The sequence below is a fragment of the Nilaparvata lugens genome, chromosome 11, assembly GCF_014356525.2.
Source record: "Nilaparvata lugens isolate BPH chromosome 11, ASM1435652v1, whole genome shotgun sequence".
Taxonomy (NCBI): domain Eukaryota; kingdom Metazoa; phylum Arthropoda; class Insecta; order Hemiptera; family Delphacidae; genus Nilaparvata; species Nilaparvata lugens.
This window is the reverse complement of record NC_052514.1, coordinates 16,810,162-16,838,053: the sequence shown is the minus strand read 5'-3', so window position 1 is coordinate 16,838,053 and position 27,892 is coordinate 16,810,162. Positions and strand designations below refer to the sequence as shown.

At 34.1% G+C, this 27,892-nt stretch overlaps 1 protein-coding gene across 1 annotated transcript in view; it reads left to right on the top strand.

Annotated features, from left to right (window-relative positions):
- Window positions 1–27,892, top strand: part of LOC111052925 (protein argonaute-2) — a 65,264-nt gene that overhangs the window by 22,908 nt on the left and 14,464 nt on the right. The window contains 13 exon segments of the mRNA XM_039437704.1: window positions 490–844; window positions 4,543–4,738; window positions 6,288–6,393; window positions 9,525–9,718; window positions 10,259–10,389; window positions 13,129–13,357; window positions 14,120–14,264; window positions 17,085–17,204; window positions 18,955–19,105; window positions 19,428–19,483; window positions 22,107–22,308; window positions 23,858–24,011; window positions 26,941–27,031. Of these exon segments, the coding sequence (XP_039293638.1) occupies window positions 490–844; window positions 4,543–4,738; window positions 6,288–6,393; window positions 9,525–9,718; window positions 10,259–10,389; window positions 13,129–13,357; window positions 14,120–14,264; window positions 17,085–17,204; window positions 18,955–19,105; window positions 19,428–19,483; window positions 22,107–22,308; window positions 23,858–24,011; window positions 26,941–27,031 (2,130 nt within the window).

Below are 27,892 nucleotides of genomic sequence, written 5' to 3'. Positions count from 1 at the left end.
TTTATGACGCAATCTATCCAGCAAGTGCTGGTCATGGATGGAGACTACTGAATTACTGAATATGCTCAGCCATTATTTAGAAATAAAAATGACAAAAAAGGGCAGTTGTGTTGTAGCTGAGGAATTTCGGACAGTTTGAAAATGATATTCAGATATGTTTCTTGCCCAGGAACTATGTCCTAGAATACTGATAGAGAGTTCCAAAACACAAAAGCCTGTTAAATTTAAATTGTAATTAATTCCAGAAGAACCAATCGAGAGAAGGCTATTTCGAAAATAAGGCTACTCTAATTGGTTCTTGTAAAAATAATCTCGATTAAATTGTAACCGGCTTTTGGGCAAACTGTACTCTGAGATTTAAAACCCCCAGCTGTTTCAATGTTGCTTTAAATTTGTAAAATACAAACTACACTCCAGCATTAAGCATGTTCATTTTAACATTAGCATTACTTCTATAAATCAATTTAACTGGAACTTTGTTTTTCTCAGTCACCAACAAGTCCTGTCCAACAACAAGCCATGCCGCAACAACAGCAGAGACAACCTCAACAACAACAGCAACAAATGCCGCAACGACAGCAGTGGCAACCGCAACAACAACAACAGCAGAGACAACCTCAACAACAACAGCAACAAATGCCGCAACAACAGCAGTGGCAACCGCAACAACAACAACAGCAGAGACAACCTCAACAACAACATCAGCAAATGCCGCAACAACAGCAGAGGCAACAACAACAGAGACAACCCCAACAACAACAACCTCAACAACCGCAGCAACAACATCAACCGCAACAACAAGCTCGTTCACCTTCTCCACCACCAGGACCATCTCAGTTACCAGGTAAGTTTCAGCTACGCTTGCACCAGACATCTTCCAATAAGTTGTTCACAATTTGCAGAAATTTGTTGATATTTTCCACAAATTGAGAGTAAATTCTGTATTCTTATTTATTTATGGAAGAAAGAGGCTACTTAACATAATGTATAGGTACCTAAACATTTTTTGTGTAGTTGAGAAGTTGATATTGTGGTAATTATTCATATTGAATGAAAAAGACTAAGAAATTGTCAAAATACACAGATTTATTGATACTTAGAAAGACCGATTTCGGTTATTACACCATTGTCAATATAGTATTGTTTATACCTAAACAAATTTTCAATTCAATCACTCGTTGACCAGCTTTCATGCTGAATAGATTTTACTAAAATAGTGAAACATAACATTTATCAAGCTGGCTCTAGAAGATGTGTGGTTTAAATGACACGAAAGGAACTCCATCTTGCCATTACTACTAGTAAAGGGATGTAATATTACATTCCTAATGTAGACTACACTGCTAGGAATTGAGTACATAATTACAATAACCAATTCAATATTCTAATATTTAGAAATAAATAGTAAAAACAGTTATGGGAAATATAAAGAAATATATATACAAGAAGATTGTTATATAAAGATAATAAGGAATTTAATCGTTCAGAAATAATTATCATTATAAATAATAAAATATTTCAACATTAGAAAAAAAATAATATAAACAAGAATATATATATAAATACTAGCCGTCAGGCTCGCTTCGCTCGCCATATCCGTCTAGCCAGGGTGCTCCGCCCCCTGGACCCCCGGCTGGATCGTCCAAGAATGAGATGCATTTTTCATTTGGGCATTTTTATCATATGTTAGGACAATCCAGTCGGGGGTCCAGACTAAACGGCTGGCTAAACGGATATGGCGAGCGAAGCGAGCCTGACTGCTAGTAATATAATATTCCCAGGATTGAAGTAGCAGTGCCCAATCAATTTCTCCGCGATAAATGCATTTAAACCTTCAACTTGGTGCCAACCTAACAAAGTCAACTCAACTTAATGCCAACTTGACAAAATTATTAATTTAGTTGCCAGTTAACAACTGTTTCGAAGAGGTACTCTATCTAGATTATAGTTCTATAGTAACATATGATATGGAAATTTCAATTATAATTAAGAGATTGGGAGAAGAAGAATATACATGGTAAAAGACGAACTTTAAACCCTTAAAAACAACCCTTAGAGTTAAAATATTGCCAAAAGATTTCTTAGTACGCCTCTGAAGGGCCAACTAAACATACCTACCAAATTTGAACGTTTTTGGTCCGGTAGATTTTTAGTTATGCGAGTGAGTGAGTGAGTGAGTGAGTCAGTCAGTCAGTGAGTGAGTGCCATTTCGCTTTTATATATATAGATTGTTATAAGAATATAAGAAATAAGTTTGTCATTTATTATACACTCTGGTCTCAACTATCTGCAGATTAACTTCAATAAAAAAAGAATAATATCCCATTGGGAAAAGCAAATCTTGCATTCAATTCCAGTTTTCCGCTGAGTGTTGCTAATATTCAACGAAAGTTAACAACAAAAAATGGAAGACTGTGTAGTGTCAGCTCTCACTTAATTTTGTTTGACACATATGTTGAATATGTTTTTGTATCCAAGACAAATAAAGTTCAGTTTTGTGTTTATGGCTCTCAGAACGTATTTAAGCATTTTTCCAGACTGTTTTTCATAATTAGTGGATAATCTTCCTCTGGTTCAACCACACCTATTAATTATTTATTTATCATTATTCTATTGATAATGTTTTTTTTTATTTTTCCATGTAATTGCTCTAAATTTAAGAATAGGAACTTTTTCGTTATCTTTGAGGAATCCAACTGTAGCTTTGATCCTTGAAGAGCTACTTTCAGTTTTCAACATAAATGTGAAAAACATTGAACACCTATACTCGTATGTAAACGTCTTTCAGTTGTCAACGTTGAAGAGAACCCTGATCTAGTGATGGGAGACGAGGGTAAGTGAAGACTAGGTCAAAATCAGATGTTTGATTTTAAAAAAGTTTTCGTCTTTTTTTGCTTCAATTTCATCAAGTAACATTAGGCTACTTGTTCAAATGATTCAGTTCCGTTTTGTTGTGATGGGACCTGACTCAAGCCGATTATCTTATCGGAGCAGATATCAACATCCTGGGAATGTTATATCTTGAGATTTTTGTTTGGAATTAATTTATTAACTATAGTTGTGGCCAGGTTTGTTTGATTGCTTGGTACTTGTTTGCTGTTCATGAAAAAATCTTATTAACTCATATATTATCATCATCATCATTACTCCAAGGAGAACATTACTTCATTGGTATTTTCACCAGCATCTTACTTGTTAACCGTTATTGAGTCTCTGTAACTGATTCTAGATCTGAAATGGGGTCTCGTCAGTGATATCTACTACATTAAATTCCAGTTTCACAATAATTCCCTTTTTCCCAATTTCACTTTCTTTCTTTCTTCTTTCTTCTTAACTGAACCTATCAAAATTATTAGTATCATAATAATTTTCATTTCAAAGAGTACATTACTTATTTTCATCAACGACATCTTTCTTGATTCTCTAGCTATTTCTATGTCTCTGCAACTGTTCTTTTTGAGTACATGTAACTGCTTCTAGATCTGAGATGGGGCTTCTTTAATTATATCTACTACAAAGTACAGTTTCACAGCATATTTTACCTTTCATGTACCTCCTCATGTAGTTTAAACTACTTTCTAATATGTACTACATTGAATTTCAGTTTCGCAATAATTTTCATCTTTTCTAATACCTCCTGAAGCAGCTTACCCTCCCCACCTAACCTGCCTTCTATAGCTGCTATAGCTTTTAAAACTCATATATTAAGTAGACCAAACCTCCTTACCCATTTGTGTGGTGTATGAAACTATTTGTTCTCCAGTCAATAAAGACCAGAAAATGATAAATGACGAATAAATCTTTATTATCTGGCTTAGAATATTAGTTCCTAAGCATAGTGAGATAACTGTTATACTTAATCCACTACCGCCTTCACTTTGATATCCTCCTCCTCACACACAGATTTGTTTTAATGTGAAAATAACTATTCTTCATTTGTATAAATTTTGTTATTAATAGTAGCTTATGTATGTTTTTGAGAATACACATTTTTCATTTCACTTCCACTCAATATTATCTTACCTACTGATTGTTTCTAATCGTGTTAGTTTCACAACGAAATTCCTCTTAATCTAATATTGCTATTAGAGGTGAATATTGCTATTATTGAAAATATTTTTCTGAGGTGAATCAAAATGGATATGAATACAAATTAAAGTATGTCTATATGTTTCAAAACTACTTGACCGATCGGGATGAAACTTCAAGAATTTGTTGCATAAACTTTGGCATACGTTTCTGACCTAGAGCCAATGTGTTGGGTTTAGCTTACGCAAATCAACATAAACTAGAATAATTATTGTCCTCGTAATAATACCGTGCTGTAATAATTTAACATTTTAAAAATATACTGATTCAAAGAGATTCATCATATCAATATTTTTTAGAATGTTTTTTACAATAAAAATTGAATAATAAAATGGGTTAATACATGCGACGAGGCTTGTATTAACAGGCCTTAATACAATAGATATAATAATAATCTTAATAATACTTTTTTATATTTTTTATGTACATCAATTCCTTTGTTTTTTATTCCAGCTGTTGATCTTCCTTCGAAAATGAGTAAAATGGCAGTGACTCAGTGGACACTACCTTTGAGAAAGAAGAATGGTACCAGAGGTCGTAGAATAGAGTTGGAGCTCAATCACTTTGAGCTTACGTTTAAAAAGCAGAACTTCTGTGCCATTCACTACGACGTTACGATCAAGCCGGAGAAGCCTCGTCGCATGTATCGGTAAGCAAGTCTAATTCATTATTAACTCTTATAAAGTGTTCAAGTTTGCTTGTACCGGGCGACCCAGAATAACGGGAACATTTGAAAACGCCATAAAACATTAGTGGGAAGGGCAAAAGTGATTTTATTCAAACTAATGTAAAGTTCAAGACTTGCCATTTGAGAATATTATTAATAATATCTATCACTTTTTGACAATTACTTCTTCAAGATGGCTTCCTCCTGCACGAATACACTCTTGAAATCTGTGTTGAGATTCCTGAACGATTGCTGCAACATTTCAGCTGGGATATTGTTAATTTCATTTTGAATTGTCTGTTATGATTCAACCAAAGTTATTGATCAAGTTGTGAAAACGTTTGATCTGAGATAGCTCCACAAATAGAAAATCGTAGGTGGACAGATCATGGGACCAGGAAACGCAGATTTTGCAGCGATCAATGAGTAATCGTCAACACAGATTTCAAGAGTGTATTCGTTCAGGAGGAAGCCATATTGAAGAAGTAATTGTCAAAGAGTGATAGATGCTATTAATAATTCTGATATGGCATGTCTTGAACTTAACATTAGTTTGAATAAAATCATTTTTGCCCTTCTCACTATTGTTTTATGGCATTTTTAAAAGTTCCCGTTATTCTGTGTCACCCTGTATTTACGTACTTGAAAGTTTGTGTATTCTTTTTAACATCATTCATAATGTTGCATCATGCTTAACGGAAATGGTTAGTTTTATTATTTTTCAATCTTTGTTATTCAATAAACAAATGATGCTACTCACGCCGCTTATGTTTGAAGCCCCGTTTTTGTACTATATAAACCAGAGGAATAATGTGAGTGCAACTATAAAGTGAATAAAGTTCAACTATATCATTATTCATATGGCTTTTTGATTGTGGAGAGTCACTCAAGGGAAGTATCCATTTGGCTTGAATGTATCATTTAAGTCGTCAATAAGCCTCGCAACGATTCTACTTCAGCCTGGACCACCAATTTAACGTGTCCATTCGATAATAAAGGCCAATTGGAACTGACAAGTAATACAATATCACTAGAAGTATTCTAATTGATTTCGTGTATTACTCATACATGTGTATATATTAGGGCTACTCTTAAATAGAAAGAAATAAAAATCCAATTAAAATTTTAAAAATTGTTTACTCACGACATGTTTGGACATTTATGTCATTATCAAATAAATATGTCGAAACGTGTAAGTAAACAATTTTTTTAAAAAGGGTACTTATTTATTTCTTAAGGATTTTTATTTCTTTCTTTGTGTAACTTATATTATGCTTTAACTGGAATTCTGTTATATATGTTGCGGCTGTTCGAAAATCATTTTATTTGTTTGCATTTAGTTCCTTTTCACAACTGCTACTTAGAAAACATACCAATATATATTTAACTAGTAAAACTTTCACTAATTCTACCTTCGATAAATTCTAAAATCAGGCCTCAGTTTTTTATGGAACTTTTTTGACTATTAATCTCTTGATATCGCCAGAAAAATGTTGGCCTATGTTTAACAATCATCTATTTTTGTTTTAAGGGTCATAATGGAGGCATTCAGAAGGAAGATTTACCCCAATAATTACCCAGCTTTTGATGGACGCAAAAACTTGTACTCCGCCAAGGAACTGCCATTTGGAATGGAGGTATTGTATCGATTGACATTAATATCATTTATTCTTTTATTGATTCAATAATACACAATTATTTTTCTAACGAATTTGCTGGAGGATCAACAGATAGCACTCAACTGTTCCTCCCCCGAATTTTGATTTACTAAAATAGTCCAGAATATAGGTTATGTTTTCTCCACTCTATAATGTTAGCAAACAGTTACTGTAAGAATTCATCTACCAAAAATATATGGACACAAATAGAAACGTGAGGAAATGAGTAGGTGCTTTAGCACCTCCGCCCAATAAAGATATATTTAAATATCAATTACTAAATATTTAAAACTTGAATTAATAAAAACAATATAAAAACTTGTAGTAATATTTAAAAGTTTTTTTATAAAGGGTACTACAAGTTTTTATATTGTTTTTATTAATTTGAATTAAGTAGCCCATATAAGTGAAGTGATTTTATTTAAAACTTGGTATGTTGCCATGTTGGACTAAATCGCTGGACTATGTCTTATGATAAGAACTTGTCACTTCATCATCAGGTTATCAGATTGGATCTCACTGCGCCAAAAATGTTTTCTACAGACGTATGCGCGCCACGTTCAGTAGATGCAAGTATTTGTGGCGCATACGTCTATAGGTACGCACCGAAATAATTTATATGTTATTCATATATTTTTGACAAAATTACAAATAATCATTTTGTTACTCAATACATACATACATATCCGTGTCCCGTTCCAGTTAGTGTCGAGTCTGGGTATGAACAATGCCTTTCCATCTTCCTCGGTCTTCCCACCATCGCTCGTCCTCAACCTGTCACCATCTCTATCCTCTCTTCTCCACTTCGTTGGCCATCGAAGTCGTGGTCATCCTCTTGGTTTCCTTCCTTCAATCCTCACCTCTTCCATTTTCTTTGACAGCCGATCCTCTCCCATTCTCTTCACGTGTCCAAACCAGCGTAGTTTCATGCTTCCTATCTCTTCATGATCAGTTCTATTTTTAGCTCCTCATTCCTAACTCTGTCTCTAAATGTCTTTCCCTTTATTGCCCTGAGGAACCTCTTTTCTCCCGCTTGTATTCTACTCCATTCTCTCTGTCGTCACCCATGTCTCAGCACCATATAACAATATCGGGGCACCGAGGTTTGCTCGTTATTTATTTATAAACTATTGATAAACAGAACACAATTCTTTAAAATGATTGGGGAAGGAATAATAGGCACAGCCCAAAACTGTTTCTTCCCCGAATTTTGATTTATACACTATAAATAGTCCAAAAAGTAGGTTATATTGTTCCATACACTTGAATTCAGGTCCAATTTTCAGTTCAAACATCTAAAAACAGAAAAGTTATAATTTAGATTATTTACAAACCAAATTGAATAACAAAATAACACTCACTAATCACTTAAAACTGTATAATAATGGTTAACATGGAAATGATGATATACTCTAATTTAGAATGATATACCATGCCATGTCAACAAATCAGATTATTTTGATCAAGTAGATTAAAATTTCTAGATTGTATTTCTCGATAGATAAGCTGATTGATTCAACCACTGAAAATAATTCTGTTTCTCACCCACACAGGCACTCGCATCTTCTGTTATCGACAAACGACGAAATTATCATCTGTTTTTCCAAGGATGAATAATTATTATCCTTTTCATGTCCTTCAGCGAGTTTTCCCAGGGATGAGACCTAGTGCAATCGAATGCTTATATCATAAACCTACTATGTTCCAAATTTCGTGAAAATCGTTAGAGCCGTTTTCGAGATCCGTTGGACATAAATAACCATATAAATACAGACATTGTTTGCTTAATATAATAGGATGTAGTTACATAATACATCTTATACATCATAATGTTTACCTTTTCTGGTATTTTTCCATTCCAAATTAAATGTTTAACTGTCTGATAACAATTTCCCCCTTTTTGCAATATTCTTGTTATCTCATAATTTAGTTTCTCATCATCTGCAATTTCACTCCCCAAGTACATGAAACTCCTAAGATTTTTCAAAGGTTAAATTCAATTATTACTTAACTTATTACTCAATAAATTTGACGATAATTAATATCGTAGGTGACATTAATTGACACTTGATTTTGGTAAATGTTGAAACAGTTCTACTTTCAACATGAATATCATGAATATACTTTCAGCATGAGTATTCTTAGTTGAATAATAACGACCTTTTATCGTCAAAACCACTGAATTATTGGAACAGTTTGAGTTACTAGGTTTGGATGTTACACCATTATCAATTTCTATAGTCGATTCATCGAAAGGAGAGCTAACAATAACATGAGGTTTGCGCTCTTGTGCGTGAATAAGTGATGACTCATTTCTGCTGTTCATTTATTTATTTGTTGATACCACTACAAATCATATGAATATGATCGGGATAGAACAACAGGCATAGCCCAAAACTATTTTCTTCCCAAATTTTGATAAATAATAATAACATGTCCGAAAATATTGGTTATGTTCTTACTGTGGAAAGTTAAAGTTCAAATTCTGTCCAAAAATATTTATGAGCTATGAGTTATGAGTTAATTGGTAGACCTGTTCACAATGCTTTCATTTACACTCAATCTCGTAATTTTCTTATTCAGTTAGTCTATGACAGAGATGTCAGGTGGCTACTGTGAATTGGTCTTGCTGTTCCAAGATCTATTCTCACACGCGCAGGTTTGTTCACATCGTCTCTCTGCTCCCAGAACCAGAATGAATGTTTATAAGCATAATGTAAAGTGTGGAAATGTAATGCGTTAGCTTTCAATCTACTAGAGCTGGATGATAATTGTGTACTACCATAACTACGAATAGTATCTCAATCAGTTCAGTCTAAGACGATTTTTATCAGATTAATGTTAAAATGACAGCATTCCTTATGAATATAATTGCATTCATGCTGCTTCTCATTCGAAGAATGATTACAGTTCAAAGTGAAACTACCTACAGTTAGTTCTTCTTCTTCTTTTTCTTTTTTCTTCTTCTTCTTATTCTTATTCTTCTTCTTTTTCGTCTTCTTCTTCTTTTTTTCTTCTTTTTCTTTCTCTTCTTCGTCCTTCTTCAAAAAAATACAAGCTCACTCAGTTAACGTTTGGTTTTGTGCTAATCAACTAGATGTCTGTTGCAGGTTACAAGTACAGTGAAAGTGTTCAACGATGAGCGTTACATTGATCAAGAGTACGAGGTGACAGTGAAGTTTGCCTCGAAGGTTGACATGAGTCAGTTGAGTCAGTACCTGAGTGGAAGGGGCCAGTCCTACCAAACACCTCAGGAGGCATTGCAGGCTATCGATATTGTACTGCGTAATCCAGCCGCTTTAACGTGAGTAATATTTATCACATTGATGAATAATTTTATTTAATTACTCCTTTTTCACGTCAGTAAATCATCAAATTCTGCCACACTGTCAAAAACTGGATATCATGATTTTATAACAAATGTAGTACTTTTTGTGAGTAGTATCATAGAGAAAAGATAGCATAAATTCTATGCTAAGTTTATACTTGTACTATGTTTTCTCTGTTGTGGTATCCTGTTCACTTTTAACTTGTCGTATATTTTTGTGAATATCTTGTATGAATTTCAAATGAATAAAATAATTTGATTCGATTTGATACTCCCAATTAATTATTATGCCGCTCCTAAAATTTCAAAATGTATTCTAAATCCTTCAAATTTTCAACAAAATGCTGTTCCCTTTTATGTTGAAGTATATTTAAAATGTATATTAAGGCTTTCTTCTCTTGACAGTGCTAAATGACAATTCATTCCTTGTAATGTATATTTGTATCTTTTAATATTTCTTTTAATCGTACATTATGGAATCAATAAAAATGAATAGGATATTAATTGTTATTTCAGGTTTGTGGGTGTCGGAAGATCCTTCTTCACCAAACCCGAGCAGATTATTGATCTTGGAGAAGGTCTCGAGCTGTGGTATGGATTCTATCAGAGTGCCATTCTTGGATGGAAGCCATTCCTAAATGTGGATGGTATTGTATGCTTTATCAATAGGCCTAGTCGATTCAGAGAAGTGCTCTTAGTCTAGTATACTTCCACATGTTTCAACTGAAATCTGTAATCATTAACGTTTCTCAAGCATGAATTGGGACAATTCCCAGACAAGTATTCTTGAAACCATTTGAGAATATTGCGGCAGTTTTTAAATTTGTGGAGATTTTATATTAGATGTATAAATTATTTGCAATTAATTGAAGAGGAATTGGAAGACTCCGATTACAATGATAAATTTTCATGTGAAATGACGTGCAGTTTGCTACACACCCTCAGGTCTTGGTGATGTACTACGACGATGACTTCAACCATATAACTAAGGCTTACTCCAGTCACCTTCATGTGTCTGTGAGAATTGCACTAGGCAAAACTAACTTTTTAATAACTAAATTAACTTAACGGTTGTTTTTAAGTCTTAACCTAAAAATTAACATGTGAGAATTGCACAAGGCAAAACTAACTTTTTAATAACTAAATTAACTTAAACTAAAAACTCAAAATTGCTAGAATAAATAGAGATTGAAAATACTTATAAGATGATGAAAATGACTTCAGCGCTCAGAGTGATGAATCCTATATTATTAAACGAGCAATTTCTGTTTATATGTTTATATACATATATCTGTATGTGACCGGATCTTGAAAACGGCTCTAACGATTCTCACGAAATTTGCAACAAAGTAGGTTTATGATATGAAAATTCGATTGCACTAGGTCTCAACCCTGAGATAACTCGCTGGAGGACATCAAAAGGATAAATACATCCTTGGAAAAACAGCTGGAAATTTTGTCATCTGTCGATACAGTAATGGAAGTGAGTGAATGGTGCATGTGTGGGATCATTCAGCTGATCTCACGAGAAGAAACATTCAGCAAGAAAAACTTATTTTCGTTTATTTCACTTTTTTTAGAAAACATGTTCACTTCAGAAAGTCAAAAATAGTAACTAGATGCTGTTAGGGTAGAATAGTACATAGTATATTAACAAATATTGTAGCAAACATAGTATATCATTCTAAATCAAATTCATATTATATCTATTTGTAATTGATGATGTGTTTGTTTTTTGAAGTGTGAATAAATTGTTATTTTGTAGCTTAACCTAGAGTTTGATTTTGAATGTAGTATGAATTTGAAAAAGGACAGTTTTGGGCAAAATCCTGTTATGCCTCCTCATATAACTGTAAAAATAATTGTAAGACTAAGAAAATGAATTAATTATCGGTCCCCCGATATTAATATGATGTAAATATATTATGTATTATATACATTTAATATATATAATGTATTTGATTTGTGCATTGTTAAATATAAATGAATAAATGAATATTTTCTTCCACCTACTGGCTTCAGTAGTATTTTAGTCTGGAACCGAATACCAAAGTACTACTGTTCCTTCGACTGTTACTCCATTAACTTAACTATTCTATTTGTCCATTCTATTAATTCGTCAATACAATTATGTAGCATCTTCTGAGCGTCTTAACGTTCGAGAGTTGGCCATTGGAAATAGATAGAAGGTTGTAGGTTATGTTTGAGCAAGTTAGTTATGCATCAAGGATCAAAACTATAAAAATTAATAACTTTTGGCAGAATGATCAAAACTCCTCGTACTACAGTTCATTCTTATCAGCTCATCGATTATAATAACATGATTTTGAACCGCCTTGATGAGCTGATAAGAATGAGCTTCAGTACGAGGATTTCTGATCATTCTTTTAAAAGTTATAAATGTTTGAAGTTTAATTCCTTGACGTATCCTTATGCGTGTCCCCCCCCCCTACTAGGAAATACTATACTGAAATTGAGTATATCTTACGGGTGATTCTCATAGAACATAACCCTCGTGAGATGATTTCAGAAGAAATATGTATTTTTTGTTAGAAGGCCTTGAAAAGATATTATAATGAAGATTTTGTATTTTGGCTGTAGGAAATGATTTTCTATTTTCGGGTGTATCCTCCATCCCCCTCTACTAAATCCGATAATTGTTAGGAATCCTGTTCAGAATTAGTTGCTCTTTCACGTGATGTGTTGTTTTTATCATTACTAGAAAAAGATCAAAGTTGTATAGGGTAGAAGTGGTAGGTTTGCATAATTTTGAAAAACCCTTGAAAAATATCCCTTTTTTGAAAATTCGTAGCTCCTGAACCAAAAATAGTAGAGTCCTGCGCGACCACTCAATTTATTGGGCATTTTATTATCTTCAATTTTTTCAAGAATGCTTTTTCTCGAAAAACTCAAGGTTTTCGAGATTGAATGGAAAAATTGAAAAAAGTCCGAAATTTTGGGGGGTTTTGGAGATGAAGCGGCCCTCTGGCGTGTAAGCAAATTTCAGATTCGAAATTCAGCGCCCCAAAATACATATTATAGGACCGTCGAGAAAAATTCTTTCGGGGCTGTTTCCTGAAAAATGACCATTTGACTGTACTATAAGCTTAAAAGTTAGAGAATCATTGTAACTTGAAGAAAAATAGAGACAATAATAATAACTGTCATTCGATAGTATAATTCTCAGGTTCCTTTTGTGTAACATAATAACAACGTGTATAATACTTTGAAAATAAAACCACTTTCCTGAAAAACGACCATTTGACTGGACTATATTATTTTAATGCATTTTGTTTGTTGCTAAAGTCCTTTCGGGCAAATCCGCAGTTTTTGATTTTTCATCAAGAAAAGTGTTGGTTTTAATAAACGTTGATGTTTTATTTCAGTTGCGCACAAAGGATTTCCAATGGGTGAACAATTGTTACAGACTTTGTGTCGTTATATGAGATGTCAAGTAAATGATTTGAGAAATATGAGGTCTTTGGATCGATATGTGCAGAATGACTTTGAGAAGTATATTAAAGGTCTGAAAGTCGAATATCAAATCCCGTCAAGACCAGAAACGAAACGTGTCTACAAGGTTAACAAGCTAGTGAAGAACGCTATCGAACAAAGGTTAGTGCAAAACAATTTCTTCTTAGTTTTTGAAAAATGTTGATTATTTTTTTATACTGAATGGGCAAAATTCACCCACTGCTAAGTTGAATAGTTTGTCTGTTCCATTTTTTATTTTCAACCAATCAAGAATGTTATCAAAATACAAATAAAACAAGTCTATACAGCTCGTGCCAGCTCTATATTACCTGTCAATAAGCTCCTTAACGGGCAGAAGCAGAATCGACTCAAATGGAAGTGTTCTCATATTGACAGAAAGTTGAGTAGGAAAAAGAGCTGTTCAAAACAAAGACGAAATATCGTTCATTTTGCCGTTCTCTATAAAGCCCAAAAAAATGTTTTCGATCAGAGCGGTAGAATGAGTAGAAAATGGAGTGTAATAATGAACTTCTCTAGAAAGAGAGGGCTGATGATGTGTGAGTGAGTGCGTCAATAATTGGGAGAGAGTGGTGCTACAAAGACCGATGTTTGTGAGCTAACATGAATTTTTACTCCGTTCCTCATCTCATCCTACCGAGTTTAACATCGCTTGGACGGCAAAAGGCGACATTGCTGTTAAGGAATTAGCCTATTATTTCAATCTTTAAAACTTGATAATTTTTGTTACAAATCGACAGTTTTATCCCATTTGAAACAATCAGTAATAAGTTTGGGTGTTCATACTTTTTAGAAAATCCATTGTGATTCTTCTAGAAAATCGTGATTAACGATTGAATTTGATCAAGAGATATTCAAAATTAAAGTTATTCCAATTTTTTTCAGATTCATTTTCGAAAAAGACAACAAAAAAGTAGAAATGACTGTTGGCGAATACTTCCAGCGTGAGAAGAAGTACGGACTGCAGTACCCGTTTCTGCCTCTGGTGCACATCGGGCCACTCAACAAAGAATTCTTTGTGCCTCTAGAGGTGAATCTTCATTCTCTACTCTCAATACATTACAATATTATCTGAAACTCGTTTTAAAAAAACTATGCATAGTAAATTCAATAATTCGAACAATTTCAAGTAGTGGAAAATTAAGTTGCTACGAAATTTTACTAGTAGAAACTGCATTGCTACACCTCTCAGGCCCGTATTCAGATACTCAGTTTGAACGGGTAATATCAGCTTTTCGTTTAAAGCCCGTATGAAACCCAGTGTGATGAATGCAACCATACAAGTAAACGTGGTCTAGCGTTAAACGTAGATGGCATATGACCCTTAGGCCCGTAACGGAGTAAGGTAAGCTGTTCGCTTAAACCCCGTATGAAACACATTTTGACAAATGCAACCATATCATCTGCAAGTAAACGTAGTGTTAGCAGATGGCCCTAAATGTAGTATATTTCTAATTCCTTAAACTATTAATGAGCATTGATAAGGAAGGATTTTGAAGATTTGTAATTGATCTTCTTCTGCTAACTGAATGATTTTTATCGATTTGTCAAGTCTTGATAAACCTGTTGTGGTACATTTGAAATGATGGGCTGTAAACATGAGACAGTTAGAGAGAAGAATAGAATAAAAATGTGAACGAAAATAAGTGAAATAATGATAATTAAGGATGATTGTGACATGAATTTGTTACTATTCTTAGATAATAATGATAAGTGAAATAGAACAATTTTCAGTTTTTGGTGGAAAATCTGAGTAATTGAGAGACTGTCATGAACTTGGAAAGTCCAAATATATAAGGATGTTCATTCAGTTAAAAGTTAGCAAATGATTCTCCAAAATCTATTCCATTTTTTATTCTATATCGACATAACCAATGTCCCCTAAAACCGGGTAAAGGATTGAATTTTTAACCAAAATCAAATCTAATCGTATTATAATATTTTTAACTTGAAGCAAGTTTCTTCTCGTGGTATTTTGAAACAGGGTGAAACATTTATAATCCTAATAGAATTAAATCAATTTTTTCAATATCAGATACAGGGTGGTTAAAGAGAGTCTGAGAGCGGCTTAATATGTCATACACAAAGATAATATTTGACGGTGGGTGTAATTGGGGATCCTACTCAAATTGAAAATACTACTTTACTATGACTTTAAAAATCTGGTCCGACATCTTGGAACCTCAATTTTGAATGCAGCCTTATTTTTTAAATGGGAAGGTGGTCATGCGATACATGATTTATATACAGAATTTCAATAGAAAATGGATGACGAAAACCGCATATCGATATCTCAAACCGTTCAGAAGATATTCACATTATTAATCATTCAAAGCAGAAAAGAAAGAAAAAAGTATGAGAACGACTTATTATCTTATAAAAATGTGATTTTAAGGTGGGTGTCATTGGGGATCCTACTCAAATTTTAAAAACTACTCTACTATGACATTAAAAATCTGGTCCGTCATTTTGAATGCAACTTTTTTTTAAATAGGAAGATGGTCATGCAATCAGAAATGGAATACATAAGTGGTATTGATTAATAATGTGATTATCTTCCAAACCGTTCAAGATATCGATATGCGGTTTTCTTCATCCATTTTTTCTTGAAATTCCGTATCGAAATCATGTATCGCATTTCCACCTTCCCATTTAAAAAAAATAATGTGTATTCAAAATTGCGGATCCAAGATGGCGGACCAGATTTTTAAAGAGTCATAGTTATGTAGTATTTTCAATTTATACATTTATTTTTATTTAATAAATAAATTTGAGTAGGATCCCCAATCACACCCACCGTAAAATTATCTTTGTGTATGAGATATTAAGCCGTTCTCGGACTTTTCACCCACTCTATGTGAAGGTTCATATTCCAAAATATATATGTTGCTATACAATTTGAGACAAAATTAGGAAATTGAAGAAGTTTTGGGAAATAGCCTGTTTTTACTTTTCCGACTATTGTATTGTTTGCTCTATCCAATAAATAAATATATATGGTGAAACAGTGGAATATTTCTTTTACAGGGTAAATTTATCTGAATGGGGATCCTATTCGAATGAAAAAAAAACTACCTTTCTGTAGCTTCAAATTTTGATCCGCCATTTTGAACCGACTTCCCATTTTTAAATGGGAAGGTGGTCATTATGATACATGATTCCGATACTAAATTTCAAGAGAAAATTAATGGCGAAAACCTCAGATCAATATCTCAAGCCGTTTTTTAATTGATAAAATTCAAATTTAAAAATACCAATAAATCATACAATAATAACTTATACAAAAATCTAAACTATCAAATTTAATTTTCAAGTGCTTGTTAACACTCACAGTAACATCTACCCACATATTTAATACTTTGAACAGAAAAGTTGCACTGTGTTATTTTTAATGTACTTATTCATTTCATTTTTGTATTATTTATTAGTATTTTTTATGGGAATAACTTTAAAACAGTTTGAGATATCGATGTGCTATTTTTGCTGTTTATTTTCTCTTGAAATTCTGTATAAAAATAATGTATCATATGACATCCTTACCATTTAAAAAAAATTTGGATTCGAAATGGCGGTTCCAAGGGGGCAGACCAAAATTTTGAAGCGACAGAAAAGTAGTTTTACAAAATAGGATTTTATTAGATAGGATGTATTTACAAAATAGTAAATACAAATAGGATCCAAAAATGAAAAATATTGTCAAATTAGCATTGTAACAGAAATAAATATTGAACTGTCTCCATACTTTTCACCAACTCTGTAAACAATATACTAAAATAAGTCCAATTGATGACAATTATCGGAAACGTTGATGAATATTCTGTTTGCAATGAAAATGTTGATTTTGCTGCAGATGTGCATGATCACTCGCGGTCAAGCGCTCAACCGGAAATTGACTCCAAATCAGACGGCAGAGATGGTGAGGAATGCAGCCAAGCCACCTGACGAGAGACGCAGAAGAATTGCCATGGCTGTAAGTTACCAATTCAATTAACAGAACTCTGCCCAATCAGCTAATTCTTCAATCTATATGTATATAAAAGAGAAATGGCACTCACTCACTGACTGACTGACTCACTCGCAGAACTAAAAATCTACCGAACCAAAAACGTTCAAATTTGGAAGGTATATGTTCAGTTGGCCCTTTAGAGGCTCTCTAAGAACATATTTGGAAATATTTCCTAAGATACGCCCAAAATCTGCGTTTTCCAGCGTTTTTTAGCCAAAACTAATTTCTTAGTACTACTTGATATTTTTCAAGCGATACATATATGTCAAGTTGTAAGTTGCGGGCCAGAATGTTGGATGTTGGAGTAGGTTTTGAAAATATATTTTATGTTTTAAACCTATCTGGATGGGGACATAAAGAGATCTATTGTTTAATATTGGTTGAACATTATTGGCATGGGTTGACAGTTATTGTTTCCCATCCCACCGGTGTTGTTGACCGTTCTATGCCCACATTCAGATAGGTTATACCCAAACATTCAAATAATTTGTTTTTCTCTGTTTGACGTTTTTGAACTTTTTATGAGCGTTCAAACTGTTTGACATTTGGAACGATTTTTTTCAATTTTGAGCGCTCATAAAATCTTCAAAAACTTAACAAATTATATAAATCCTATTGGAAATGTCTTCCTCTTTCCTTAGAATTAAATTTTGACTGATAGTTTTTTTAGTTATTGACGTTTTAAAAGAATATCGAAAAATCTATCTCTTTTAATTAATCTTTTTTTAGTTATTGACGTTTTAAAAGAATATCGAAAAATCTATCTCTTTTAATTAATCTTTTTTTAGTTATTGACGTTTTAAAAGAATATCGAAAAATCTATCTCGAAAACTAAGATTGATATGAGAAAATGTTACTGGATATTTTTTGTTGCAAATGTCATGTGGAATATATGGTGAAGAATACGCCCAGATGAATGGTCTTTGGCTGTTACACATTTCGTGGGACACCTGTATAATATTATCTGATGTTAGCAACAGAAAAAAAAACTATCAGGGTATTCCTGAAAACATTTTCAAAATCTCTAAATCTGTAAATCTCCAAATCACCATTTACGTTTCATTCTATTGTCTTTACTCTTTAAAGCATTTGATTTTCTTTGTTTTACTTCTAGAATAATTTGAATGTATACTTTCGTATATATCAAATTAATGAGTCCTATTTGGGTTCTGCCAATTACACTCATGTAATTCTGAATAAATAAATCCAGTTTGAAGACGGTGAATATTTGCTGCGCAGTGGATCAATATCATTTGAAGGAAATACCAATGGAAATACTGTTTTTGTGGCTAACGTTGAGTTCACGAACTACATAAATACAGACAAAAATTCAAACTCAGTTTCAAGTGCAATATCAATAATAAGCTATAATTTCGTAATGAAATTGGTCTGAAATGAAATTTGAGAATACAAGTTTATACATTATATTTAGAATAGATGATTGTGAAGAGGTGAAATGCAGTTGAGTGAGATAGGAATTTGAAAATTCGATGAAATAACTTTTAAAAATGTGCTTTTTAAAGATTTTACGTAGCGTTAAGTGAAATTAACTTTAAGTACACTACAGTAGTTTTGTCTGCTTATGCGAATTACTCATGATAAAACGTCTCCCATCAATGTTCTTGTCGAAACAGTTTTTCAATATGGAATCGTAGCTTTTCGAAATATTGTAAGATGACAATCACACAGTAATCAATTTGATGTGTTTTTGCAGCTGAGAAAAGCCAACTTCAACAACGACAAATGCGTGCAGGAGTTCGGAATCCACGTGTCTGACAGATTTGCTGAAGTGAATGGCAGAGTTCTTGAGCCGCCCACTCTGGAGTACAACAGGCAACAGGTGGGTGCAGTGCAATCCAAGGATGGTATATAGCAGGTTGCCTCGATCGCGTTTACGTACGCGCATGAGATGGCATGAGCCTACGTCAGACTGCGACCTCTCGGCCGGCAAACGCCGGCTTCCCTCCCATATGAATTACATACAAAACACAGCGTCAAATATCAATTCCTCACATGAAAACCGCTGTATTGATAAAAAATATGAATATGCTATTCAATTCAGAAAGAAACTAGCTTCACATCAATATGTCATTTGAAAACATTAATCAATTTCCAAAAGTAAAGAAAATACTTGAATCTATCACTATAATAATTATTTAAAATATCCAATGAAAGCTATATAAATAGAACTGAGGACTTCTGCTACTGCAAATATTGACAGAAGAACTAAATAACAGAAGGTAATCTGAAGAATGAAACTATCCAAAACCGTGCACTATTCAATTTTTGGTCAATATTTGCAGTAACAGAAGTCTTTTGTTCTACTTATAAAGCTTTCATTGGATATTTGAAATAACTGTACAGTAATAATATTCCAGTAGTTGCTAACCGCAGTTTTAAAACATTCTGTTATCTATAATATTATTTCACACCTCTTCACAAACCCCAGTTTCACAAATACACATTTTGATAAATTTAAAGTTTTAAAACATTATTATGCTTGATATTACAAATAAGTTGCAAGCCTTTTTGTACTTAACAACTATGAAGACTTGATACTGCTTATACTAGTTGGTAATTTGCTTATACTATTTGATAGTTGGTTATTTATTTGCGATATTTATATAGCACCTCTTTATTCCATTGTTTGGCAGTTTGTCATCGCTTGAATCTCCATCAATCCAAATTACGGAGAATATCTTCAATCCATTTATAAGTAATTAATATTGAGTGTTTTGGCTGGCTCAGGTCTGGTGTCAGGAGTATTAGGCTGCAACTGATCAATTTTAGACAGCTGGGACCGGCTACTTCACGTGTCTATCCGAAACTCGGAAGTGACCTGTTATACAGTACTTTCAAAAATTGAGAAAAATATGTGGTTTTTGCTGCATTTCGACTTGTAGACTAATACTCGCAAAACCCATTCTGATTAATTTGAGCTTTGAACTGTTATGTGTGGCTCCTATCTGGTGTTAATAATGCTAATCTATTTAAAGTGGCTTTTTTAAAGAAGGTAGTTGAATGAGAATTTTAGTGAGATGACAATTTTATCGATATATTTGTCTATACAGGGTTGGTGAAAATTATGGAAACAACTTAATATTTCTTTTACAAGGATTATTTGACAATAGGTTTCGTTGGGGATCCTATTTGAATTGAAAAATCTACTTTTCTGTCGTCTCGAAAGTTTTATCTGCTATCTTGAATCCGCCATATTGAAACCAACTTCATTTTGTTAACGGAAGGGTAGTCATATGATGCATGATTTCGATACAGAATCCCAGGAGAAAATGAATGGTTAAAACGATATCTCTTACCGTTTTAAAGATACTTACATTTAAACATACTAATAAACCATACAGAAATGGAAAAATAAGTACGGTAGCCTACATTAAAAATCTGACAGATCAAACTTTTCTGCTCAGTGTTAAATATAATTTATGTGAGTAGATGCTACTATAAGTGTTTACTAGCACTTGAAAAGTGAAAGTTTATAGTTAGGTTTTTTTAGATTTTCAATGTACTAATTCTATTTTTGTATGATCTATTAGTAACTTTGGATGTGAATAACTTTGAAACGGTTTGAGATATCGATGTGCAGTCTTCGCCATTCATTTTGTCTTGAAATTCTGTATCGAAATCATGTATCATATGACCACCTTTCCATTTAAATATGCTTGATTCAATATGGCGGACAAAATCTTGAGAAGACAGAGAAATTGTTTTTTTTTTTTTAATTGGAATAGGATCAGAAGCTACTGTGAAATCATCTTTATGAAAGGAATGTTAAGCTGTCTCTATAATTATCACCAACTCTGTATAAAGTACAGAGTATAAAGGTGCGCCAGAGAAACTTACTTATATGAAGGGTCAATAAAAACAAAAGTACTTTGGTTATTGTTTTAATCTTTTTCTATATGAAAATGCAATTTCCTAATTTGTTTTCTTGCAGTCTTGAAAATTACATCAGATCAATGGCGACCCCCATTTCATACACTGATGAACTTGATTTTTGAAATTTGTACTCACTCGTTACTGTATATCAATCGGTATGTTGGCTATGGTCCGTGGTCGATCGACATAAACCAGTGATTGAAAAACCCCTATTAAAAAATCACATTGAGGAAACGCATGTGGAAATGAGCCTCGTCACTGGCAAAAATGACCGCGTCTTCAGGCAGGTTGTCAATTAGAATATCACATGCATTTTGACGGGCAACAAAATCGCCTTCAGTCAATTCTTGAACAACAGCAAGTTTATAGGGATGAAATTGAAGGTCCTCTTGGAAAATTCATTAAACAGTGGAGTCAGAAATTGCCATAGCAGCTGTGTGTTTGCGAGCCGAACGCCGGGGAGAACGCACAACTGACTGCCTCACTCTTTCGATATTTTCTGGAGCTCTGATGGTTCGTTGATGTCCATTTCTCGGTTTAGCGACACTTCCACACTCCAGAAATGAATTAACCCACGTCAGAATCGAATTACGGCCAGGAACGAGTCTGTGAGGAGGAATTTCAAATCGAGCGCAGAAGCATAGTTGCATAGCAACAAGTGATCGACCATTAGAAAAGAAGCTCTCAACTGCGAAGGCCCGCTGCTCTCTAGACCAAAGCATGATGGCTACTTACTTGAGGGAGTATAAACTTGGGAACTTCCCCCTCCAGATGTGCCCCCTCTTGCCCCTCTACACGACCAATTCACCGCGCGGGATTTTTTTCAAATAAGTAAGTTTCTCTGGCGCACCTTGTACTTGAGGTTTATATTGTAAGTAAACATGAATTAATTTACGTAATTCATTATAATTGATCGTATTATAATTTGCCTTGTCACTCAATCACTTGAATGTTTCATTTGTGTTGTTTAACAGAAAGTTCGGCACAGAAATGTCAGTTCATGGGAAAACTCTAGGAGCCATCATCAGCCCCTCACCCAAGATCATTCCATTCAATAGCATCCCACCCAACAAACCGAATTGGACCAGAGATTTCGGCTCTTTGCTGTCCAACCTGCGTGAAAACAAAACCGAAATCGTTATTGTTGTCATACCTGAACAGGCTGAGATCTACGGTGAGTAACCATGTGAGATTCTTTAAATCTTTGGATCCTTGAAACCGTCACTTCATAAACATCCACCTAGTTGTAAAGAAACGGGACTTTTCTGATCATAAAATTGTTGAATTGTCAATCGTTATTATGAAATGAAGTAGGCCTAACCTTTTCTAAAACTGTGTACATCCTATATTTATCCAAGAATACATCTCACGAGAACAGTACATATTTTTTATCATCAATAACATGAACAAAAAATTGAAGAATCATTGGAAAAGAAAAACAGGCTTAGTAGAAAACGTCTTACATTCTCAAATTTTGACTTGAAGTCCAAAGTCCAGCACTTTGAACACAAACACAGATCTTATCTCGAGATAATGTCCAAGAAATTTTAAATTTAGAATGTTGATATAATATATATATATATATTTTTTTTTTGGTCATATACTTATACAACTATCATTCGGCCAAAACTGCTTCAAACCTTAATTTAGATACAATACACAGTCTAGAAGTTATGCAAAGATGGTTACTCATTTTTTAGCCAAAAAGAAATCTTTTTCATAATACTAATGAACTCAAAAAACTTCAAAAACACTGAATACATTTTTCAACTTTTAAGCCATAATAAAAAGAACCACATTGGAACTACAATGGAGCAGTTTGGAAACGAGGGAAATACCAAAATATTATGTAAATAATGATAGGGTATCCACATGATAATTTAAATGTAATTTATATAATTATTGTACAATAATACAATATTTGACTTATTCAATTTGATTTTTGCAAAAATTGTAAAAAAATATCATATACAAACCTTTTCAACTGAAATTATAGATACTATGTCTACAAGAGCATTGTAATAGATTACTTATATATTCACATATTTTGTTACTTTATCTACTTTCTCAATATCTATTTGTATGAAAACTTCATACAAAATAATAAATTCTATTTTATATTATATTTACTTGATATTGCATGTAAATAGTCATTAGTCTTTGTGAAAAGTTATCATTTTCAGACAATTAAGCGTGTTTTACTACAGTGTCAGAAACATAAATAACTCATAATGAAGACACATGAGAAGCTACTATTTTAACAAATTACGACCCATAATATGTGCATCAAATTCATGGGGTACATTAACATTGAGAATGATAGTGTTGGTTGAAAATCAGCTAATAAGTACTTGATAGGATTTGAGTGTTACAATAATTATGACGATTTCTTTTAGGCACCTATGCTCGCTCAATAGCGAATATATTTAGAATTTGAGTAATCTGCTGATTCAAATGTAACACGCGATCATAGGTAGCTCAGTTCAATTTCGGATTAAATTGAATTCGGGTTAAATTGCTAATAAATGTCCTAGAAACCGGGCCTTAATGTTCCTTATGGCATCTAGACTGTTGATCTATATATTTCTCCACTTCTTCATTTAGCTATTGTGTCGGTTATGGTATACGATATACGTTATTGATGTATCTGGAATGAGATTGTTCGATTAAGTGATTGATAATTTCAGTCTCATTATTTAATCGAATAATTATTGAATTTTCAGCTTTGGTGAAACAGACTGCTGAGCTAAGTGTAGGAATTCTAACTCAGTGTATAAAGTCTAAAACTATGTACAAGATGAATCCGGCAACAATCGGTAATATTCTTCTAAAAGTCAACTCAAAGTTGAACGGCCTCAACCACAAACTCGGTGGAAGGTAAGAGCCTCACTATTTATTCATTCATTTAATTATATGCAATCTTAGCTTAGTTTGAGTATATGAGACAACCACGTTGAAAAAAAATATATATATATACACAAATAATTTAAATCTCACTTGTCTCAAGCATTTCCAATAGTATTTATTATTCCACCAGTGATATATATTATATATTTTGTAGAACTTGAGGCGGATATTTTCATTGACTAACTGAAGTGAATAATAAGTCACCCCCCCCTCCACACAAGTTAGGGTCACTTATTCCCAAAATTTGAGAAACGCTAATGATCTATAATTCAATATCAATGTTGAAGTCAAGGAAGAGGTTACTCGATTTCTCAATTGATTGGCAGCCGAATTCTAAACTTGAGGATAGAAAAGTTTGAGCATCATCTGCAAAAGTATTTGAACAGAAACTGCAATTATGATAACGACTTCAAATTTAAGATTAACATCAAGTAAAAATATATAGCTGTCAATTTAAAACAATCATGGGAACCTTATTTCAATAATGACCATCGTATAATAGAGTTCGTTCTGAGAACACGGTAAATGGTAAATTGTTCCAGCTTCAGCGGTAAATTGTCCATGTCACGTGACTGGTGCAAAACTACTTGTTCCCATGAAAAGACACTTCAAATTCTTTGGTTTAAGCTTTTTGCGCGCACTTATGTAGTTGATTTCCACCAAAGTGTGTCGTTTACTAGATGCGTGAATGAACAAAGACTGCTTTACAAACTTACCGTCTAGAGAAGTGTGTACTTCTTACACTTCATTACTATCTAATATTCTATAAATCATTTTACTTTCCTTGCCCTATTACCATAGGCAAGGAAAGTATTGCTTTCCGAAAAAAATTAAGGTACCCCAATTTATAAATTTCTATATGTTTCAAGGTCCCCTGAGTCCAAAAAAGTGGTTTTTGGGTATTGGTCGGTATATATGTGTGTGTATGAGTGTATGTGCGTCTGTGTACACGATATCTCATCTCCCAATTAACGGAATGACTTGAAATTTGGAACTTGAGGTCCTTACAATATAAGGATCCGACATGAACAATTTCGATCTGATACAATTCAAGATGTCGGATAAAATGGTGAAAATGTTGTCAAAAACAGGGTTTTTCGCGATTTTCTCGAAAACGGCTCCAACGATTTTGATCAAATTTATACCTAAAATAGTCATTGATAAGCTCTATCAACTGCCACAAGTCCCATATCTGTAAAAATTTCAGGAGCTCCGCCCCATCTATGCAAAGTTTGATTTTAGATTCCCAATTATCAGGCTTTAGATACCATTTAAACAAAAAATTCCAAGTGGAAAAGATTGAGCATGAAAATCTCTTCAATTAATGTTCAGTAACATTTTCACCTAAAATTGAAAATAAGCTCGAAATTTGAGAAAATGTTATTATTTCAATTACAAACTGTTGGCAACTGTTGATTCTATTAAATCATTCACTATGAAGAGATAGCAAACTTTGTGTGTCTCCAGCCTTATTGTCCTGTCACCAGCTGGCTTGGATCTTAGAATAGTAGACTTGAGATGCGCGGGAACACTAGCGTCAGGTGATAAATTTTCATAACGGCAAGAAAAGTTGTGTGGGTGCGCCACACCAGATTATTACTGTTCACAACTTGGACTAGAGAAGTAAGCACCATGCTACCAATTAAGATCAATGGCCGTAGTGTACCAACCGTGCTTAACCCGAAAACTCTTGGAATTACATTTGATCCACTTCTCACTTTCAACGCACAGGCGCAGCAAGTCCGCGGAGAGCTGAAGACAAGAAACAATGTGCTAAAGTGCATATCAGGCAAGGACAAAGGAACACTGCTGAGGTCATACAAAGCCATAAATAGGCCTATCCTGAACTATGCAGCACCGGTTTGGTCACCGCAGCTCTCAGATACACATTGGCGCAATCTGCAAGCATGCCAAAATGCAGCCCTATGTACATCAACTGGCTGTGTCCTCATGTCCGATGAAGACCATCTACATAGTGAGACCGAACTACTAAAGTTCAAGAGCCACAACAGCATGATTTCCCAGCAGTACCTGTTAGCCTGCCACCAACAGGATCATCCTTGCCACCACATTACCCTGAAGGAACCGCCCCCAAGGCATATAAGAAGGTCAGTAAATGACCTGACTGGCGAAATTGGGTGGCTGGAACCAAAACCATCCATCGACAGCACAAAATACAAGGAGGGGATCAAGTCTATTCATAGGAGGACGGTCGAGGGCAGCATCGGCGGACTGAGGCCAAACCCAGTTTTTGGGGGGTATCCACCCCAAATAAATGCCGAGGAGAAGAGCCTACCCAGAAGAACCCGCACCATCCTTGCGCAACTGAGATCAGGCTACTCCGTGATTCTGAACAGTTATATGTCCAGAATCGCGGAGGATGTGACCGATGTCTGTCCCGACTGAGGTAATGGACCCCACACCACGGACCATCTTTTTAGCTGCCCCACGAAGCCGACAAATTTAACAACCGCCAGCCTCTGGACCGACCCTTGCAGTGTGGCCCGCTTCCTGGGCCTTGAGACGGAGGAAGAGTGATACGGCGGGGTCCTGAGTTGCTACAACAACAACGACATTGTAACATTCTGAATGCACCGCGGTCAGAGTGCAAGGCAGGGATAATTTACCTGAAACTGGATTTTGGAACATTACTTTCAAAATGGTTCCCATGAGACGCGGAACTTTTATCGCTTGGAACAATGTACCGTGTTCCCAGAACGAACTATTATTGAAGAAACATTATTTGTTCAAAATAAAATGAAATAATAATATCTTCCATATCTATGCTTCAGATTAATGAAATCTATACTTATCAGCCAACTGTCCTTATATTTGTTTGTTGGTGACGTTTGTTAGCAATATTTTTATAATAAATTATGTTTTTTGTTTGTTATTGTAGGCCAAAGCTGCTGGCTAGACCTGCCATGATTATGGGTGCTGACGTCACTCATCCGTCTCCTGATCAAGTCAATATTCCTTCTGTTGCTGCTGTAAGTTTTGCTCTAGCAAACACTTCAAATTATGCTTATTTGTTTATCTATTCTACACCTTACCTTTGTTACACATTACATATGTGATATTGCTATTTCTAAACTTTATCCTATCATTTACAAAAACTTCCAGAGAGGCTCCACAAGATAAAGCCCAAAACTTTCCCAGTTCAAATACAACAGTTCAAAATGTATTTTTCCTACAGTTACGTTGAAAAGTGGCCATTGCTGCACTGATTACAGAATGCAAAGAATCACTTTTCCGCTCTAGTGCGGGAAAAATTTTTCCTGCACTCCAGATTTGCAACATGGCAATGCAAAATACTTAGTATGTTATATGGAGCAACAGTGCAGCAAAATCAAAATGAAGTTGGTAACAGTGACTGGGCTGCTATAGTGAGCAGAGGTGCAACGAAGCACAACGAGCAAATTATTAATTATATATTATAACCAAGGACAAGGTTTTTATCAATAATAAAATTACACAGAAAAACATTTGATGCATTTCAGGCAATTTTACCCATAATTACCCACTTTTCATATTCAATGGTAACTGTAGGAAAAACTTGATGTGAAATACGTGCGCAAAGTTCCTCTGCTGCACTCAAGAAACCATTCCGCCCTCGCCTACGGCTCGGGCGTAAACGTTTCTTTCGGTGCAGCAAACTGTCACTTTGCGCACTAGTTGCACAAATAACTATTGCATCTTATATGCAGTGTCTTTGCCACATCATACAGCATACCAGCTTATTTCATTCTCATTCTCCTTTGAAAACCATGTAATTTTATTAAAATTGGAAAGACCGGTTTCGGTTGACCATTATCAATCTCTGGTAAATTGATAAGTTTTCCACACCACAT